Source organism: Ceratocystis lukuohia (assembly GCF_044167205.1).
Source record: "Ceratocystis lukuohia strain C4212 chromosome Unknown Supercontig3_pilon, whole genome shotgun sequence".
Lineage (NCBI taxonomy): Eukaryota > Fungi > Ascomycota > Sordariomycetes > Microascales > Ceratocystidaceae > Ceratocystis > Ceratocystis lukuohia.
Window position 1 is genome coordinate 3,678,146 of NW_027263522.1, and position 18,972 is coordinate 3,697,117.

General features: G+C 48.1%; 5 protein-coding genes across 5 annotated transcripts; 4 read left to right on the forward strand and 1 right to left on the reverse strand.

The window, feature by feature from the left end:
• Window positions 1–2,861: 2,861 nt before the first annotated feature.
• On the forward strand, window positions 2,862–3,901 carry HOO65_030931 (putative double-stranded RNA/RNA-DNA hybrid binding protein; the record flags this gene model as incomplete). Its single annotated transcript, XM_071002300.1, has 2 exons — window positions 2,862–3,150; window positions 3,372–3,901. 2 exons carry the CDS (start codon window positions 2,862–2,864, stop codon window positions 3,899–3,901), a joined length of 819 nt encoding a protein of 272 aa, XP_070860610.1.
• Window positions 3,902–4,666: 765 nt separating this feature from the next.
• On the forward strand, window positions 4,667–7,063 carry HOO65_030932 (putative double-stranded RNA/RNA-DNA hybrid binding protein; the record flags this gene model as incomplete). Its single annotated transcript, XM_071001938.1, has 3 exons — window positions 4,667–4,836; window positions 4,984–6,175; window positions 6,341–7,063. The coding sequence occupies 3 exons, from the start codon at window positions 4,667–4,669 to the stop codon at window positions 7,061–7,063; spliced, it is 2,085 nt and encodes a 694-aa protein (XP_070860611.1).
• Window positions 7,064–7,792: 729 nt separating this feature from the next.
• Window positions 7,793–8,257, forward strand: HOO65_030933 (uncharacterized protein; the record flags this gene model as incomplete). The annotated part of the gene is made up of 1 exon (XM_071000528.1): window positions 7,793–8,257. The coding sequence occupies one exon, from the start codon at window positions 7,793–7,795 to the stop codon at window positions 8,255–8,257; it is 465 nt and encodes a 154-aa protein (XP_070860612.1).
• An 831-nt stretch (window positions 8,258–9,088) lies between these two features.
• Window positions 9,089–13,075, reverse strand: HOO65_030934 (Retrovirus-related Pol polyprotein from transposon TNT 1-94; the record flags this gene model as incomplete). Its single annotated transcript, XM_071001793.1, has 2 exons — window positions 9,089–11,994; window positions 12,358–13,075. The coding sequence occupies 2 exons, from the start codon at window positions 13,073–13,075 to the stop codon at window positions 9,089–9,091; spliced, it is 3,624 nt and encodes a 1,207-aa protein (XP_070860613.1).
• A 2,468-nt stretch (window positions 13,076–15,543) lies between these two features.
• HOO65_030935 (putative GPI-anchored cupredoxin) lies at window positions 15,544–16,026 on the forward strand (the record flags this gene model as incomplete). The annotated part of the gene is made up of 1 exon (XM_071000529.1): window positions 15,544–16,026. One exon carries the CDS (start codon window positions 15,544–15,546, stop codon window positions 16,024–16,026), a length of 483 nt encoding a protein of 160 aa, XP_070860614.1.
• Window positions 16,027–18,972: the final 2,946 nt, after the last annotated feature.

Genomic DNA, 18,972 nt, shown 5'->3' on the forward strand with positions numbered 1-18,972 from the left:
AACGTGTAGGGCAACTCCAGTAGCACGATTGCTGCACCCGAGCCCACAGGATATGTGTTTCTTCGTTTGTGCTTGAATGTTGCGGCGTGATTTTTCTTGGGGTTTAGCAGACAAATACCATTGATTTATATAAGAGAATTTTAACAGTAGTTATTAGGAGGACGTAGTGAATGTTTAGGTTACTGACAAATTTCGGCTTATTTTTCAACTGTACTGCTCGAAGAGTTGTGAAAGCGAAACTAATGTGAGATCTTTGGCTACCACCGAATCTATCTATAGCTAGCCCGTGAGATCCTAACTTCCTGTCTATGGATATTCCGTCCCTGCTGACATGGCTTGAGGCCTAAGCTTAGCACCCAGATGGTACTGGGCCAGATGCCTTGTGATGCCCGTAACACATGGATAAACCGTTACATGCGAGTTCGGGCGTGCTATTTCTCCGCAGCTAACTCTGTACGATGTTGCTGAATTCTCGACTCCTGTTACCCATCAGCACGATGCGCGGGCTAGTAAAACGGCATACAGTCTCCTGTGGCCACATGCAATGACAACTGGAACAGTGAAGCGACATGTAATGGCGGCGGCTTAGTACTAGCTTTCTGTGTGCTAGTCTCCAAGGTCTCTAAGGTGCAGGGCTCTGTTGTGAAATCGCTTGTATTGATTCCCTCGCTCCTCTCCTTTGCCCCCCCCCCCCCCCTGAGTACTTCGAGTATGAGATAAAGTACATGATAAGCATGGACAGCAGGCTCGTATGTGTTGCACTTTTCCCTCCTCAATCCAACCTTTCATTTGGTCGATTAATATTCAACTAACGTAGTTTACCAGTGAGCGAACTACTTCCCAGGACCTCTCGAATTCATGATGCCATTGCGATAACGTCAATGATAAGCGAATGCACCAAAAATACCGACCCTCCTCCTCGATCGGTGTTGGAGTCCGTAGCTGCACGTCAAGCTTAGATATCACACTTTCTGGATCTAAAGGAATGATCCCAGCGCCTCTAAAACCCCCCTCAATATTGCTTTCCGCCATAGCTGCTTGGTGGGCAGCATAAAAAGCCAGAAACAAATCAGTCTTGGAAACGTGGGTTATCGAGCACCTGATTAGATGCTCAATTTCTCGACCATGGGCCTTCTTCAGTGGCCCAAAGCACCCGACATCAAGAGGCTGAAGTAGGCCAGAGGAATGAGCTGGCATACAAAGTGTGATGATGTGGTTGTCTTCACAATATTTCTCAAAATCGACTGAGTGGTGGCTTTGATGCCTATCAACGATAAGAAGCCGATAGTGACTGTTTGATCGGGCTCTTGTATGGTGATTGAAGTGCTTGAGCCACTTAAGACCTGTATCATTGTCGGTCCACCCATTATGAGTCGTGGCAATAGCCCAATCCCCTGGCAGGTTACTTTCTCAGTACCAGATGGAGAGGTGATGTTGGCCCGCAACCACGATGAATGGTGCGACTGCCCAGCCTTCAGCATTAATCGCCTGAATAACTACGACCCATTCCAGGTTTCCAGGTTGCAATGATTTAGCCTTCCCACGCCTTTCTGTACCTGTGACGGCAATTCCACTTGCAATGACACCCATCATAAAGCCAGTCTCATCAAAGTTGTAGTCATCAGTGAGGCTGATACCGTATTTTGCAATTGTATTCTCCACAAGCGTGAACCAACTGCGAATACTAGCTGGATCTTCGCATTTGGCCCTCTTGTAGTCGTATCTACGATTAAAACGCGCCTTGAGGTCTGGCTGTCGCTTGACAAAGTTGGAAGCCCAGCGCTTGCCGACGCGTGACGCGTCGCGGTCGGCGAGCAGTCGGTTGGTCATTTCTTCAACACCACGTAGTCGCGGGGGAAACCCTCGCGAATCCAAGTCAAGAATGAACTTGACAATGACCTGCTCTTCTAGATCGGATAGTCTGCGTGAGTTGGGGATGGTATTGCGTCGACATTGAATTCCATTCTGTCAGCGACGAAGGGCATGATAATCCACCTGGTATAATCTTGCGGCAGGTCGGAGACCTAATTCTGGGTTAGTTTGAAGCGCCCGAAGAGCGAGAACAATATTAGCCTCATTTTTTTTGGTTGTGCCATGTTTTTTTGGTGGACAAATAGTCGATTAGATGCGAAGATGAGAGATTGGATGATTTTTGGTGCGTTCGCATGGTTGGTGCATTCGCTTATCATTGACGTCATAGATATTAGCACTTGACCATAGCTCCGGATTTTCGTAATCTTTGAGTGGGCTCGCCAAACCTTTGCTAACAAAAAGCAAAAACGACATGGCGTGTGATTTTGATCTATTAGGTAGACGCTAAAAAATACATACATACATTCATTTTGATCTAAGCTAGCGATGCCAGCGCATTCTTTTTGGGCTGTCCCGACCGGATCTGTACACGCCTTGATGGGGTCCAAAAAGAATGGGAATGATGGCAGACAAGCCAAAGGCGCAATCAAATGCTCACTACCAGGGTCGAACTGGCGACCTTCGCATTACTTGATATTCGGTGATTGAATATTAGTACGACGCTCTAACCAACTGAGCTAAGCGAGCGATGGTTTTGGTTGATTTATGTTAGCCGGGACCGAGCGGAGCTCAAAACGGATCTTGGTGTGGAGGGCGGAAGGAAACACGGCGCCTCAACCACTCCTAGCTGCTAAGCCGGACTCTAAAAAGTCATAGGAGATACTTGAAGCCGACGTATACCTGCAACTGCTGACTGCCCGGAAGCGGGAGTGGAAGACGGCATCAACCACCCCGCTTCCGTCCAGAACATGCCGTCGTATTACTAGGGAAAACCGGTAGGTAGACGTTAAATAATACAAACAAACAAACAAACAAACGGCGCCTCAACCATGCACCTATACAAAGGGCGCAAAGCCGCAGGCATGGACGCGAAACTCCAGATGCCAGATGGAACTTGGCTGGTTCCGATGGATGAAATGAAGTGGTTGGGGGTCTGGTGGGATCCTAGCCTGAGTTTCAAAAAACACTGCAAAGAAACAATGGCGAAAGCTCGAAGGACCATCAACGTACTTCTACACCTCAGCAGAGTCTACTTCGGAATTCCACCAAAGTCCGCATTGCAAGTCATGAGGACCTGTGTGGTGCCACAGCTGACATATGCGGCCGGCCACCACATGGGTACCCTATGGCAAGCAAGACAGCCCTAGACAAGCTGGAGGTTGTGCTCCGAGACGGAATCCGGGCAGCCTTGCCGGTCTACAAGACGACGAACAAGCCGAGTCTATACAGGTTCGCGGCTTTCCCAAGCCTTAGAATAATCTGTCAAGAAATGATACGGGCGGGTGGGATACGTGCATACACATGCAACACAGACCATCCCCTGCACATAACAACAATAGACATAATCTGGGTCTACTCAGACGGCTCGCGCAACAGCGACGGGAACACTGGAGCTGGCTGGGCCGTTTACCACGGAGGCAAGACCCTGGCGCAAGGCTCCGGGGCATGTGAGAAGTACAGGGAAGTGGCGGACGCAGAAGCGATCGCAGCCCTCAGAGCAGTCAGGATCGCAGCGGAAGTTGCCCCACCACAAGCAGAGGGTTTGAATCTGTGCGTGGACAACCTGGGAGTAGCGAAGCGGATCAGCAAGCGAATGAGAAAGCCAGGCACTTCCCAACTCGAAATGGACGAGATCCGGCGCATCCTTGCAAAGTGGGAAGGCGGAACGGAGAGCCTAGCACTAAACAAGCCGGTCGGTAGGGTCTACTGGGTCCCAGGGCACTGCGAAGTCCCGGGGAACGAAGCAGTAGACCAAGTGGCCAAAGCGGGATGCAAGAGCGCGGATCTACTGGTTCCCGAGAGGACGATGTCGCTAGCGGCGGCGAGACGCTGGAAGAACGACGCATTCAGGGCCGACTTCAAGAACTAGATGAGAGACAACTTCCCAAACACCGACCACCTTGGAGGGGCGTTGGGACTTGACTTCCAAGGCCATACAAGGTAGACTGGATGAAAGGACTGAACCGAGGCACCGTGGCGAGAATCTTCGCGGCGCGTTCCAGACACGGCGACTTCGAGGAATACCACACCAGGCTCAGCCATCAGGACGCGGAAAAAAGATGCCAAGTGCCGAACTGCGGCAAACCAAAGGACTTCAGCCAGCCATGGGAATGCATGGGCAACGCTACGAGGCTGGCGGGGAGGTTTGTTAAAAAACTCCTCAGAGAAGATAGGTCGTGTAGCTACCTAGCTGGGAAACTGGACCCTAAATGGAGGGCGTAGTAGACACATAACAGGGGACGGGCTAGCACGGAGGGCGTTCAGAATTGTTAGGTGTTTACGAGGGTGTGGGTTTTGGGTCCAGGGTCACATGACAGTCTGACCCTGACCCCACTCTGAGATAGACTTACGAAGCGTCAGCCTCGGAAGTCTGTCACAGAGTTTCCTTCCTTCTTCATCAAGCATTAAGAATCAGAAGAATCGACATACATTTTTAGGATTGCTATTCATACGAGTCTACCGTATATATATGCATCTATGTGAGTGATTATAGCGTTCTGTTTACTGTGGTCAATAGCTGCAGGGTTACAACTGCTGTATCACAGACGCAGGCGTAACGTAACACCCACACCGCCCAATCAACGACATCCCTTGCAGCCCTCCTTTCCGTGTATCCAACTACAAGGGCCTGGACATGACAGAATTGGGACACGTCTTGACAGCCAGGACAGGACATGGGGATTTTGACCAGTACTACGACTTCTTCAAGCATGGAGGCTTATGCGGGTGCATACATTGCAAACAACCCAAGGAGCGAGGTCACTGGTGGACATGCAAGGCCCTGCCGAAGCCGTGGAGCCAGAGGTTCGTAGATAAGCTACTAAAAGACACAAAGGCAACGAAGTCAAAAACTTCGCTTTTACAACCACAGGAAGAGTGGTTAACCCTAAGCAACCCTTGAGAAATTCAGCAAAGTAGTGTATCAAACACACACAAAACACACACGAACAGCCGAAAGGCCCCATCCTTCGCGGATATGGTGAAGAGACCAGCGACGAAGCCAGCAGACACCCAGGATGCGGCTAGAGAAGCCAAGTCCCACGAGGCCGCCAGTCAGGGCGGCGAGTGGCAGACTGTCACGCGCCGCAAGGCAGACGCGAACGCCCCCACTGGGCGTTACTCACAGCCAGCGGCCCGCCAGGACAACAGAGTCCTGGTAAGAGTTAGCGCCGACAATATGATGCGCAACTGCGAAAGCGTCCTGATGTCAGCCAGTCTGAGGGAACTAGACCCTGAGCTGAAGAAAGCTCTGAAGGATGTACAAAAGACCAAGAGTGGATTCGCACTACTGGCAAACAAGGACGGTCGCTCAACTCTGCTAGAGAAGAGCGACAAGATAAAGAACTACATCGGACCAGGCACCGAGGTAGTGCAAGCAGTCAACACAGACGCCTACCTGATTGGCCCGATCGAACGCTACCTGAATGGAGGCGGCCGGGCAGTGGAAGTCAGCGAAGAGATTATTGGCGAGTGCTTTGCACAAGCAACTCGAGTGACTCCGGTCTACATGACCTCGAAGACCAGGGGGAACGTGAAGACCTTCATCGTCAAAATCCCGGCGGCTGGTACAAAGGTCCCGAGGCAACTGAGGATGGGCTCGAGGCTCATTCCAACCCGCCTCCTGGCCGAAAAACCGAGAGCCATCGCGCAATGCTCCCGTTGCTTCGGGTGGCACGATGCGAAGAAATGCTCTAGAGCACAGCTGTGCAAACACTGCGGCTCGAGCGAACACAAAAGCAGCAGACACCCTAAATGCTGCGGGGCGGAGCACGAATGTGTCTCGGTCTGCTTCATCTGCCGCGGCCCACACCCAGCAGACTCCAAGCAGTGCCCCCTTCGGAAGAAGGGAACCACACCAGAGGAGAGGCGGACAATCAGGAAGGCGCAACAGGCGCTCACCGCAGAGAAGAAGAAGGCCTGCCCAAAGGCTGGAAAATCAGTGCAGACACAGGTAGTGGACCTGATGGAATGCACCGAGACCCAGGCTGAGAGCTCAGAAATTGAGGACCAGTCAGAAGAAGAGGGAGACACCCCAGTCGCCAGTGCAGGCGACAAGAGGAAAGCCGCGGGGAAAGCCAGAAGTGACTTCTCCTTCAGAGCTCCCACTGCCCTCCAAGGACTGAGAAAGTCCTCACGAAAGAAGGTGAGGAAGGACAACCAGACCAAAGTCCAATCTATGAATATAGACAAAAGAGACTCTAGGAGGAAGCTGGAGGTTTGGCAGTTCAATGCACACAAAGGACAGTGAAACCAACAGACCCTGATAGAAGAGGCTGGTAGAAGAGGGGTAGACGTGATATGCATACAGGAACCATACATTACAGGTCCCCCAGGAGAACGAACATCGGTCAGAGACCCAAGGTACAAGCTCATGATCCCTCAAGGAAGGAGTGAAGACCCAAGGGCTCTGACCTACACCAAAAAGACAATGGCAGCCACGATAGTCCCTATCAGTAGAAGCGGACATCAGGATGTGATGGTGGTGGAACTTGCGGGGCAGGGACTACACATCGCAAACGTGTACAACGCAAACCCAGGAGATCCAGAAAGAGGGAGAGCGTTGAAGAAGGCACAAGAAACGCTCAGGGGCAAGAAAATGATACTCTGTGGAGACCTGAATCTGCACTCACAGCTGTGGGACAGCAAGAAGGAAGACTCAAGCGACTGCAACCAGATCAATGATTGGATGGAACAGGAAGCAGTGGCCTTGCTCAACGAGCCAGACGACAACACCTGCTTCTCGAACAAGACGGAACTCTTCAAGAAGCTACCCAGCCTAGGATACGCAGATGACAGTCTGATATACGTTTCGTCGACATCAGTCCAGACCAACATTATCACGCTGCAAGCCTACATGACACACGTGGTGGAGTGGTGCAGGGAAAATGAGCTGAGGATCGACTGGAGTAAGACAGGAGTCATACATCTGTACATCGGCCGTAAACTCCTAAGCATGAACACAGGGCTTCGACTCCCAAACGGAACAACGCTGAGCCCAGTGCAGGAGATGAAGTGGCTCGGCGTCACTTAAGACAGCAAACGTGCTGCGCCGCATCAGCAGAGTCTACAGCGGTGCGCCCCCGAATTCAGTAATGCAGGCAGTGAGAGCACGCAGGCTACCACAGATGACGTATGCGGCCACCACCCGGTTCGCCAGAGCCAGCAAGACCAGCATGGACATTTTGAAGAAGGTTCTCAGAGAAGGCTTGCGAGCCGCTGTACCTGTCTTCAAAACGACAAGCAAAAAGTGCCTCTACAGATTCGCAGCTTTCCCGAACATGACAATCACCTGCCAGGACATGCTGTAGACAGGAGGAATACAGGCATCAACGATGGGAGCATTGACAAGGCAAAGGCCCTGTTACCACACCTGATGTTTGAGTGACACCAGCACCACAAGGACTGAACGTATTGAAACGACATGGAACCAACGAAACCCACACCACGATGAATCCCCAAGCGCCAGAGAGCGCCCCTCAGGCTCCTTTCCCGGAGACACCCCCCCCCCCCAACACTAGCACCTACTGATGCTCCTGAACTAGTAAACGAAACAGTCGAGGCCCATGCAAACTACCTCTGCCATATTGCACAGCTCTGAGATGCTGTTGAAGCTAAAGGACAGTCATTTGCTCAGTTTGAGCACCTCCTGGGAATGCCTACACAGAAAGCTGCTGGGAGCATGTCTTACCACCCTAAGATTGAAGCCCCCATGTTCAAAGGAGATCTTGACGATTTTCCCACATACTATCAATGCCTCTGAATGAAGTGGGAGGTTGATAAAGAATATCCAAATGCTGACAAGGAATTCATTGCCACAGCAATTAACAAGCTTGAAGGGCCTGTGGCCCATTACACCACAGCACAGGTTCAACACCTCGACACAGCCCACCTCCTCTTGGGAGAATCATCCCTGGACATGATGCACACCAAGTATCATGACCCAAAAGCAGCAAGCAGGGCCTGCAATGCTCTGCACAAACTCCGCCAAGGGAGCAAGTCCTTTGATGCTCACATTCAGCAGTTTGAAGAGCTCCTGTACTTCTCAGAATGTAATGAGTTCACTGACTTCCAGAAAATTGAGCTCTTGAAAGAATCTCTCTCTCCAAAGATTGTGGATGTCCTGTACTACCACTTTGCTATACTGCCAGAAGAATACGACGCATCCTGGCAGCGCGCTCCGGACACGGCGACTTTGAAGAGTACCATGTGCGGCTCAACCACGTGAACGCAGAGATGCGATGCCCAGTCGCAGGGTGTAACCAAGCCAAGACCTTTAGCCATCCGTGGGAGTGTCTAGGCAACGGGACGAAGGTGTCCATGAGATTTGTACGAAAGCTCCTCACAGGAGACAAGAGCTGCAGATATCTAGCAGGAAAGCTAGACCCTAAGTGGAGGGTATTCCGCATTTGGATGTGAGAGGGGATGGCGCGCGGCGAGAAGGTGATTTCTTGGGAGAGGGAGTGTGGAGGTACAACTTTGTTTTCTTTGCTACATTGCCTTTGTATAAGCTCTACGTTCTGTTCACTGTTTTGTTCTTTGTTTGATGTTTGGTTGTTTTCGTTCATCCCTCCCTTGGGAGCAATTACGCTTCGCTCGACAAAACTCTATAGTGAACCTTACAGGGGGTTAATTCTGTCCGGTAACCAGTCCGGCGTCGTTTGATCTTCGTGATTCCCGTAAACGTTAGATACATTCAAGTTCAAGTAGAGAAGCATCACAGGGCAGAGAGAGTCTGGGGAAAAGTAGAAGAGATCACGCGACATACCAGAAAGAGCGTTACGCTCTGTTCCGATCGTATTTCGCGAATCCGTCTGCCGCTGCCGTTCTTCGCTTCTTCCTTCTAACTCTCTCTCCCGGTCGAGCCCTACGATGATGCCTGGGCCAGGGCACGCTACAAAAAAGATCACGTGGGTATAGTAAATGCCCATAAAGAGAATTGTTGAAATTGGTCCTTATTTTATTATTTTTAAAGTAGATGAAAAGTTTTACCACTCCTCTTTTCCTAAATACTCCCCTTTTTAAGATAAGCACAAAGTCTTATCAGTTTACCCGAACTTCATCCGGAACTTGTTGGGAAGTTTGCTTCAACATCCCCCCCACTTTCCCGGAGTTCCGGATAAGTGGGTTTCTGCGGCCACGCCGCTTCTGGATTCCGTAGTCCTATCATAGCCCTAAATTCAGGCATCTTTTGCGGCCCTAATGGTTTCGTCAATCCATCTGCCGCCATGCTACTCGTTGGGACAAATCCGATTTTTACCAAACCTTCTTTCACCCACTGTTTGACAGCATGGTATTGCGTGTCAATGTGTTTAGTGCCCTTCTTGACTCCCAATGCTTTAGCTATCTTTATGGCTGCTTGATTGTCTCCAAAAACCAAGGTTTCTTTTTTCAGCCATAAGCTTTGGCATTCTTCCGGTTTTGTCTCGAAGGTCCCGATGATTTTGTTCAGTATACGTCGTAAATGTATACCCTCTTTCGCACATGGTGTTAACCCGATGTACTCGGCTTCCGTTGTTGATGTTGCCACGGTTGCTTGTTTCTTGGAGCTCCAGCTTATGGCCCCTCCAAGTCCGATGAACACCATCCCACTGACTGACCTGCGGTCTTTTGCATTTGCGTAGTCCGCGTCACTATATCCGACAATATCCATCCCCCCTTGACGCGCTTCGTAGCATATGGAAAATTTAGATGTGTCACGCATGTAGCGCAGCACTCTCTTTAGCCCTTCCACGTGTCTCGGGGTTGGTCTTGCCGATGCCTGTGCGAGGCTTGATACAGCAAATGCTATATCTGGTCTCGTCATAAGGGCTGGGTACATGATTTTACCCAAGATTGACTGGTATTTTGTCGACTCTAAGATCATTTCCCCTTCTTGTGCAGGTTCCACGTCCTTCCAGTCTCCAATTGGTGTGCGGATCGAAGTCTTCCTATGTTCTCTAAAGCCTGATTGGTCGACCATTCTCTGGATGTATTGTTCCTGGTTTAACCACATTCGTCTCCGGGATCTGTCGCGATATACTTGCACCCCGATTACTTGAGTAGTTTCACCCAGATCTTTGACCTTGAACTTCCTCGAGAATTCGTCCTTAAACCACTGGATCGATTTCATGTTTGGCGCCGCAATGGTAATATCATCCACGTATAATAGAACCAACATCTTTCTTTTCTCGTGAAAGAGCAAACACGGTTCTGTTATCGCTTTCGAAAACCCCATTGCCCTGAGATGCGCTGTACAATCCTCATTCCACTGGTATGCGGCTTGCTTTAAACCATACAGGCAGCGTTCCAACTTCGCAACCATACCGTCAGGGCATTCAACGTTCGCCGGCAACTTGATGTAAACCTCTTCTTTCAGCCTTGATTGTGCAAACGCATTGCATGCATCAATCTGGTGACATTCCAGGTCATATTGGCATACGGATGCCAAAAATAACCTCAGAGTCGCACTGCCTGGTGTTGGTGCAAAACTTTCAAAAAAGTTCACACCATACTCCTGCCTAAAGCCTCGCACGACCAACCTTGCTTTGTACTTCTCAAGTTTTCCATCAAGGTCGTACTTCTTGGCAAAGACGAAGCGGGTGTCTATTGGGACACATCCTTCCGGTTTGGGAACAAAGCGCCAGGTCCCGAATTCGGTCAGAGTGTTCAACTCCCTATCAATGGCCCTTCTCCATCCTTCGCTTTCAGTTGGGTGCAGAATAGCATGATTGAGTGTCATAAAAGGCTCGGACAACGCTATCATGGCTCTTTGCGTCGTTCCGTCCTCCTCGTCTATTCTCTGTTTGCTTCTCGGCGGCTGCTCCTCCATCAATTCATACCCTTCGCTATTTTTTCGCTTTGGGTTGTTTCGATTCAGCGATTCTATCAGCAAGTTTATTCTCGCATTAACTGCGTCTAACTGTGCTGTATCAATTCCTGTTACCGTCTTCGTTCCTGAAAAAGGTTTTGGCGATTGAATTTCTTCTGCTGCATTTTTTAATGAGGTTATTTCCTCTTTTTCTGGTGCCGGCATCGGCTCCACAGGCTCGTTCCTCGCTGGGAATCGCCTAGTGAGGACAGGTAACCTCGCTGGTTCGCTTTCTCGTACCTCACTTCGCAACTCCTCTTGTTGCGGTTCTTTTGGTTGCATATTCTCAAAGAAATGCACCGACTCGGAAACACGTACTTTGCTCGCATTAACGTCCCACACGACGTAGCGGCCATCTACGTTTTCATCATAGCCTAACAAGAGAGATTCACTCCCCCTAGGTCCATGTTTCGATGTGGGCAGGTGTCTAATGACCCGGCATCCCCATCGACGGATGTGATCCGTCCTTGGCTCTATTCCGAAGAACAATGTGTATGGAACCCCTTGTGAACTCAGCGTCCTATTCGATATGTAGACCGTTGCCTTGGCAGCCTCCACCCAAAACCTCTTACCCAGTTGAGTTTCTGATAGCAATGTTCTGACTCCCTCGTCCACCGTTCTTATCGCTCTCTCAGCAATGCCGTTTTGGTTGGACGAGTCTGGTAAGGTATAGGTCGTTTCTGTGCCATTAAGCCTCTTCCATTCTTCAAAAATCTGCTTGAGCTCCGGTGCATTGTCGCTTCTTGTTCGTTTAATGGTTTTACCCATCTTAAGTTCAATGCCCCTTCTCCATTCGTCTAGTGCTCGCTGGACCTCGCTTTTCTTTCTCAATGGCAATAGCCACTTATACCGGGAAAAATTATCAACTACAATGGCGTACCATCGGTGACCATTTCTTCCAGATTCATGCGGTCCTGATACGTCAATCGACACACTATCGAGTGGTTCTTCTGCCGCCATCGACACTGATGACTGGCCGTGGCTTTTGGTTATTTTGCCTTGCGAACAATCTTCGCACCTGTAGTCCTCAGGTCTTGGAGGGGTCTTGCTTGGGTTGATTACTCTCAGCCTTCTGTCGCTGACGTGTCCAAATCTTTTGTGTAGATCATCATACACTGTGAAACATGTGCTTGTGATGGAGTCGTCTTTCCTCAACGGGATAATTATTTCCCCTTCACTGTCGCTTATCGTGACTGTCATGTTTTTGAATAAGACGGATTTGCCTTCTTTCATTAAAGCCATGACTGAAATCAAGTTTTCAGTCAAGCCTGGCACGTATAACACTTTTGACAAGGTAAGACTTTTATTCCCAGTTTCTATGGCTACTGATCCAACCTTCGACGCTTCAATGCTTCTCCCGTCCGCCACTTTTACCGTCTCCCGGGTTTTCTGTGCATTATTCAACACTGTTAGCTCTTTCGTCATATGACATGAGCATCCGGAATCGATTACCCAGTTGTGGCATTCAGAGCACTTACTTTGAGCATCTTGGTTGACCAGTTGAGCCTTCTGGTCGGAGTTGGTCTTTCTTTTCGACCAGCAGTCAGCAGCTAAGTGTCCCTTCTTCTCACAGTTGGTACACTTAACCTTTGGCCTATCTCCCTTGGTCTTCTTGTCGGTACCTTCGCTTTCAACGCTAATTCGAACTTTTTCCAATAGTTCTAGCGTCTTTGCTTCGGTATACTTCTCCCGCCTGCTTTCGAGGATAGCAGCCCTGTACGCTTTCGGTAGCTGCCACGTAAACGTCCTAAAGACGTGCTGCTCCTTCATCCTGTCCTCTTTCGTGGCGTCCTGGTCGAAGTTACGGTTGTGGATCGTTTTGAAGTAAGCCCAATTGCTTTTCATGGACTTCCCTTTTTGTACAGGCGTTTTCAGCAGCCTCTTGTACTCATCGTAACATTCGTCCTGCGGGTCCGGAGCACAGATATCTTTGAGGACCTCATATGCTCCATACAAGGTATCCTCGTCCCTAACTAGGGACTGGTGGTATTTATCCAAATTCATATTAAGCAGACTCCTCGCTGCTTCTTGATCTTTGGTGTGTTTTTGTTTCTGGCTTGCGCCAGATACATCGGTTCTCTCGACACCTTCCATGGGATCTTTCTGGAAAAGGTAATGCAGCCCGCTATTCTGGAGCTGGACAAGGAGGCTGTCCTCCCACTCATTCCAGTTGCTTTCATTAAGTATGATCGACATGTTGGCTGTTTCGGGTGTTGGTTGAGTCGAGTGTTGTTTTATCTATACAATCACACAAAATATTATAAGCCTCGATTGACTTATGAGAACGATATAGCAATCGTTCGACGAAGGTAATTGATTATAAGCTCATAACCTGTTGAAATTGGTCCTTATTTTATTATTTTTAAAGTAGATGAAAAGTTTTACCACTCCTCTTTTCCTAAATACTCCCCTTTTTAAGATAAGCACAAAGTCTTATCAGTTTACCCGAACTTCATCCGGAACTTGTTGGGAAGTTTGCTTCAACAAGAATTGTTGTGGAGATTGCAGCTCCACTCGGAATAACGTCGGGTAAACATGTTATGTACGATGTTGTGAAGAGATTTAGAACTTAGTCCTTAATCAACTCGAATAATAAACATATGTTACAACAGGACCCATGGCTATAGATCCTGTAATAAACAAAAGAAGCCTGTCATTAATCGACATTCTTCTGATTACGATTTGTCAACGTAACAAAAACCCGGTTAGCATTATCATGCATGCTTGGAGTGCTCATGACGGAGGCTGCCCTTTGTAGAGTAGATCTTAAATGTTGAATCAGTTGGTTTATTAAAGGGTTCAAGTCTATGCTACGTCCTGGCACTATTCCTTTTGTATTGTGGTGTCAAACATGTCACGTGATCAGCCACAATAGGTTCGGATAAGTGGGGCACGTATGGGACGCCACTTAACATATATACCGCGCCACGCAACACCCTTCGACCAGTCCGAAAGTATTTAGCTCACCCCTGGTATCTCGTTGTTTCTAGTGATCAAGCGTTGCAGTCTTGCGGCCTTGCAGTTCATTGTCAGTCACTTCTCCCTATTCCTTATCGCCATTACATACGCCGCACGTTAAGGTGGCGCCGTTAGATGCATGAGCCTATTGTATCTACTACACAAATATAACAGCGAACTCACTGTAATCCTAACAACAGCAGGACATTCCCTATCCTTTGGCTCTATCAAGCTTTGCGAAGCCGGGTATGCTTTTGTCATTATCGTCCACCGTATCCACCGCAATGGCCGAATAGATATATTCCCTCTGTGCGTGGTAATCCACGGGCTAGTCAAAAACACCCCATGTGGTAAATTAATAATATGTCTTCTTGTTAAAATTAGTCCTTATTTTGTATGCATTAAGTTGGAAAATATTTCTTTTCCCTCTCTCTACTTATGTAGCCCCTTTTTTCCACAGATAAGACCCAGTCTTATCTATTTGCCCAGATTTTCTCCGGGGCACTCGTGGACGTTTTCTCAACACTTCTAGCTACTGGTTGGTTACCCACTGGCCTCTTGCGCATGGCCTCCCAGTTGTAGGTCCATTTGTTGTTCGGATAGGTCAGTGCTCACAAGCCGAATGTATAACATCACAAAAAAGGGGAATAGCAAGGTCATCCAAGTCTAGTTTTGAGCAAGTGTGCACAAATCCTAGTCCAGTGGACGTAGCCAGCGCTCTTGGCACGAGGTTCTATCATGTAGACTCGCCTTTCTCTTAGCCATAGCTGAGGATGCTCACATGCTGTGCCTTGAGATTGAACTTGGATTTAGCTAACGTCTACGGGAAGCTACGAAGACTAGTTATCTAGCTATTGGGCTGTTTTATCTGGCCAAAGGCTAACTTAGAACTAGGTCATTTGTAAGCAACCAGGTAAATGCTCGGCGCTGATCATCTAGCTGCATGTTCTATCATCCACTATCACTCGGCTCTTTTGCCCTCTCGGGTGCTTCTTATACGTAAGTCTTTTAGTATCTTCCGCAAGAATAGAGGTAGAGTGTTGCTAGGACTATGGAGAACTGACCACGGCTTGGCCAAAGCCTTGCAAATATTTGAGTGGCATGGATGGTGCTAGACTACTTTGTCGGTTATAAGGTGGTATGCATGATAGCCGATTCTATCATAGCGCCACGTGAGGCGCCGGTAGTCAGATGCACTCATGAAGCATGTCATGTATGTGGCCTAAATTCCGAACAAAGAAAGGGAATGTCTAGTCTAGAGCAGGCTGTTGACTGGCTAGCGCACGTTTTTTTACCAAAAATTATTCCATGCTAAGAGCGTTAAGTTAACTCAAGCCACTATATGGCTTGCAATCCTTAACCTCGTATGCAACGGATGGATATTGCCGCCATCTAGCTTCACTCCACGAGTTGGCATCATATGGTCCTCCAGGCAAACCATGTATTCCGGAAGCAATGGCCAAGGCCGTCTCTGAGGTCAGCGGAAGAAAAAAAGAACCCAGGGACTGGGTAGTCTGGAGATCTGGAGTATAAATCTCGAGCTGGCCGCTACCTCAAGACTTCATTCTCTTCTTCTTTCATTACACTCACCACTTCCATCTCTGCACTCTTCCTTCTCTCAGCTTGCCTCTTTGAACCCCCCTAAGTCTACTCTACATCTCTGCTTTTTCTCTTTCTTTCCATTTCTCTTCTTCCAAGCCTTCAACATGCGTTTCGCTGTAACCGCCCTTCTTGCTGCCACTGTCGTCATGGCATCCCCGGGTGACGATGACGATGACTATTACCCCCAGACTCGAACTGTCTGGGTTGGTGGCGACAATAAGATTAGCCCCCAGGAGCTGTGGGCCAATGTTGGTGACAAGATTGAATTCCACTTCTTGTCAGGCCTACACTCTGTTGTTGAGGCCAACTACATTGACCCTTGCCAGCATAATGGTGGTTTTGCTTCTGGCCACTTTTCTACTGATGAGAGTGATCATCAGAACTCGGACGTCTTTGTCATTGAAATTGAGGATGATAGTCCTCTTTGGTACTACGATGGTGCTGGCAGTGAATGTATGAATGGCGCTGTTGGTGTCATTAACCCTCCTAGTAGTGGCTCTAGAACAATTGCGGGTTTCAAGCGAGGCGCCAGCGTTGAAAGAAGCTCCACCAACCCGTCCGAGTACCAAGGTGGTTCTATTATTTAGAACTAGGTGATTCGTCACTAAAAGTCTCCGGACTACTTCAAAACGTGTAGGGCAGCTCCAGTAGGGCGATTGCTGGACCTGAGCCTATATGATATGTGTTTCTTCGTTTGTGCTTGGATGTTGCGGCGTGACTTTTCTTGGGGTTTAGCAGACAAATATCATTGATTTATATAATAGAATTTCGGCTTATTTTTCAACTGTACTGTTCGAAGAGTTGTGACAACGAAACTAATGTGAGATCCTTGGCTACCACCGAATCTATATATAGCTTGCCCGTGAGATCTTAACTTCCTGTCTATGGATATTCCGTCCCTGCTGACATGGCTTGAGGCCTAAGCTTAGCACCCAGATGGTACCTGATGCATCAGTACCCATGTCCTCTTGTCCAACTGGTCAATAGCATCATAAATTGGGGCCAGAGAGCTTCCTTGATGATGGGCAATTCGACTCTTGGCATTAATAGACTATGAGAGGGCTTTTGCCGGGTTGTGTGGCGTCAAAGAGACCCAAGTGCCGGCCCCTTCAGAAAGAGGGCTGGCCGGTATTGGAGCCTGTAACTTGACATCCAGCTTCAACAAGACTGCCTGAGGGTCATGATGCACCAGTCGTATGTGTGATTAAAACAAGCCTTGAGCTCTGGTTGTGGCTGGACGAAGTGTGAAGTGTGAAGCCTAGCATGTCCCAGATCGCTTTCTGAGAGGGGGAGGTTGGTTATTTCTTCAATACCACTCCACTAAGCCAAGGGGGAAATCCTCGCAAATCTAGGTCAAGAATGAACTTGACTAGAGTCTCGTCCTTGAGTAGAGTTAATCTCGTAGAGCTGGTGTGTATCTCCCGTCGAGCGCCTCTTTCCTTCATTCTGGCGGCGTACAAGGTGCTAAGGGACTGTGTAGATCTTGGCGGCCTCTCGAATACTGAGTTTTGGGTTTTGTTAGTTAGCGGCGGCAGCAAGAATGAGATTGGCTTCTCTAGAACTTGAAGTCATTATTGGTGGTTTGAACAAAGTGATTTGAAAGATGGAAGTGTCAAAACCTGAGTGGAGTGTTCCGCTCGCTGGCAAATTACATTATTAACTAGTTAACGTACACGATAAGCATGCGCACCAAACAAGTATGCACACCAAAAAAATCAACACTCAAGACAGAAAGTGGCATATAAACACAACAAAGCATCTAAACAATCGAAACTAAGTGCTCTGTTCTTCTGCAGACATTGTAGAAACTATCTGACATGTTCTTGCATGATGACCCGTTCTGCCACATGTCCTACAGTGCCTTTCATTCACTAGCCCCGACCCTCCTCGACCACCACTTTTCGATAATTCCCCTTCTATCTTTGTGTTGATGTCCTTTTGATCAATTGCCTGCCTACCGCCATCTACAGTCATTGTTCCTGTGTTCTGTAGCTGCCTTCTCTTCGCTCTGCACTGCTTGCTAAGCGTCTTGTTTGACTGTCGAAGCGTCTGGTTCTCAGACTTCAATAATGTCATTTGATGCATTATTGCCTTTGTTACCTTGGAAAATGGCTTGAGCGCCTCGAGAATAGATGATGCTGAAGAGCTACTTTGATGCCGCCTGGTTCGTCTTTCAAGGTATTCATTCAGATTGAGAAGTGGCCTCAAGTACTGTCTTTGGTGACGCGTCGCGGTCGGCGAGCAATTTATTAGCCATTTCTTCATCACCACGAAGTCGCAGAGGAAATCTCAATGAATCCAAGTTGATAATGAGCTTGACAATAGTCTGTTCTTCTAGATCAGATAGTTTTCATGCTTAGGTGATTCAGTCATGGCGAGATTAAATGCAATTGTACCGGCGGCGTAACTGTCGGAGGCTTAATTTTCGGTCATTTTAAAGGGCTTGAAGAGCAAGAAGTATATTAACTACCCTCGTTATTAAAGACAAGATATAATGCAAGGACCTGTCAAGAGGCAATCGAGGTCAGCAGGGAATAGTATAGTAATTAATTTTAGTTAATTGATCAGATCAGATAGATTCTGGTGTTTCTATTGCGAGTTTAGTTCAGAAGGTTGATAAAAGCGCGTCGCTCACTTATCACGCACGTTAGATTATCGCGTTTCTATTGCGACTTTAACTCGGAGGGTTGATAAAAGTGCATCGCTCACTTGTCTGCGTCGCCCACATTATTTAATGACTGAGAATTGATTGATCAAATGGAAGAAAGTAAAGTTGTGTGATCATTGGAGTGCGTGCACACTTGTTTGGTGCACACATGCTTATCGTGTATGCTACAGATATTGTATTGTTAGTTTATCCGAGACTCTACCGGGCAGTCCATGTTCTCCACAACACAAACAGTAGAAAGACCTGTTTTTAGAAGCTCCTCACCCCACTTACTATGTGTTTTAGGGCTCATTCAATTTAGTGTATCAGCCAGCAACCAGATTCAAACATAATGTTAAAGTTGGTCCTTATTTTTTATGTATTAAGTTGGAAAATATTTCTTTTCCCTCTCTCTACTTATGTAACTCCTTTTTTCCACAGATAAGTACCCAGTCTTATCTATTTACCTGAACCTTCTCCGGGGCACTCGTGGACGTTTTCTCAACACATAAGATAACAGTAGATATTAGGACGTGTCGAATAGATCTTGAATGTTGAATCAGTTGGTTTATTAAAAGGTTTAAGTCTATGCTACGACCTGGAACTATTCCTTTTGCATTGTGGTGTCAATCCTGTCACGTGTTCAGCCACAATAGGCTCGGATAAGTGGGGCACGTATGGGACGCCACTTAACATACATACCGCGCCACGTACTGAATCTCCTGTGAAGAAGAGGAAGAAGGAATAAGTTATTATTGAAGTTCTTCTATGTCTATCTAAGTCTAGTCCGAGGGGCGGATCTCAGCCATCACTACCATGTTCTAGATCAAGCACTTGGACCTTGGAAGAAGACCCTTGATGTCTGATACTAACCCCCCTAACGTCT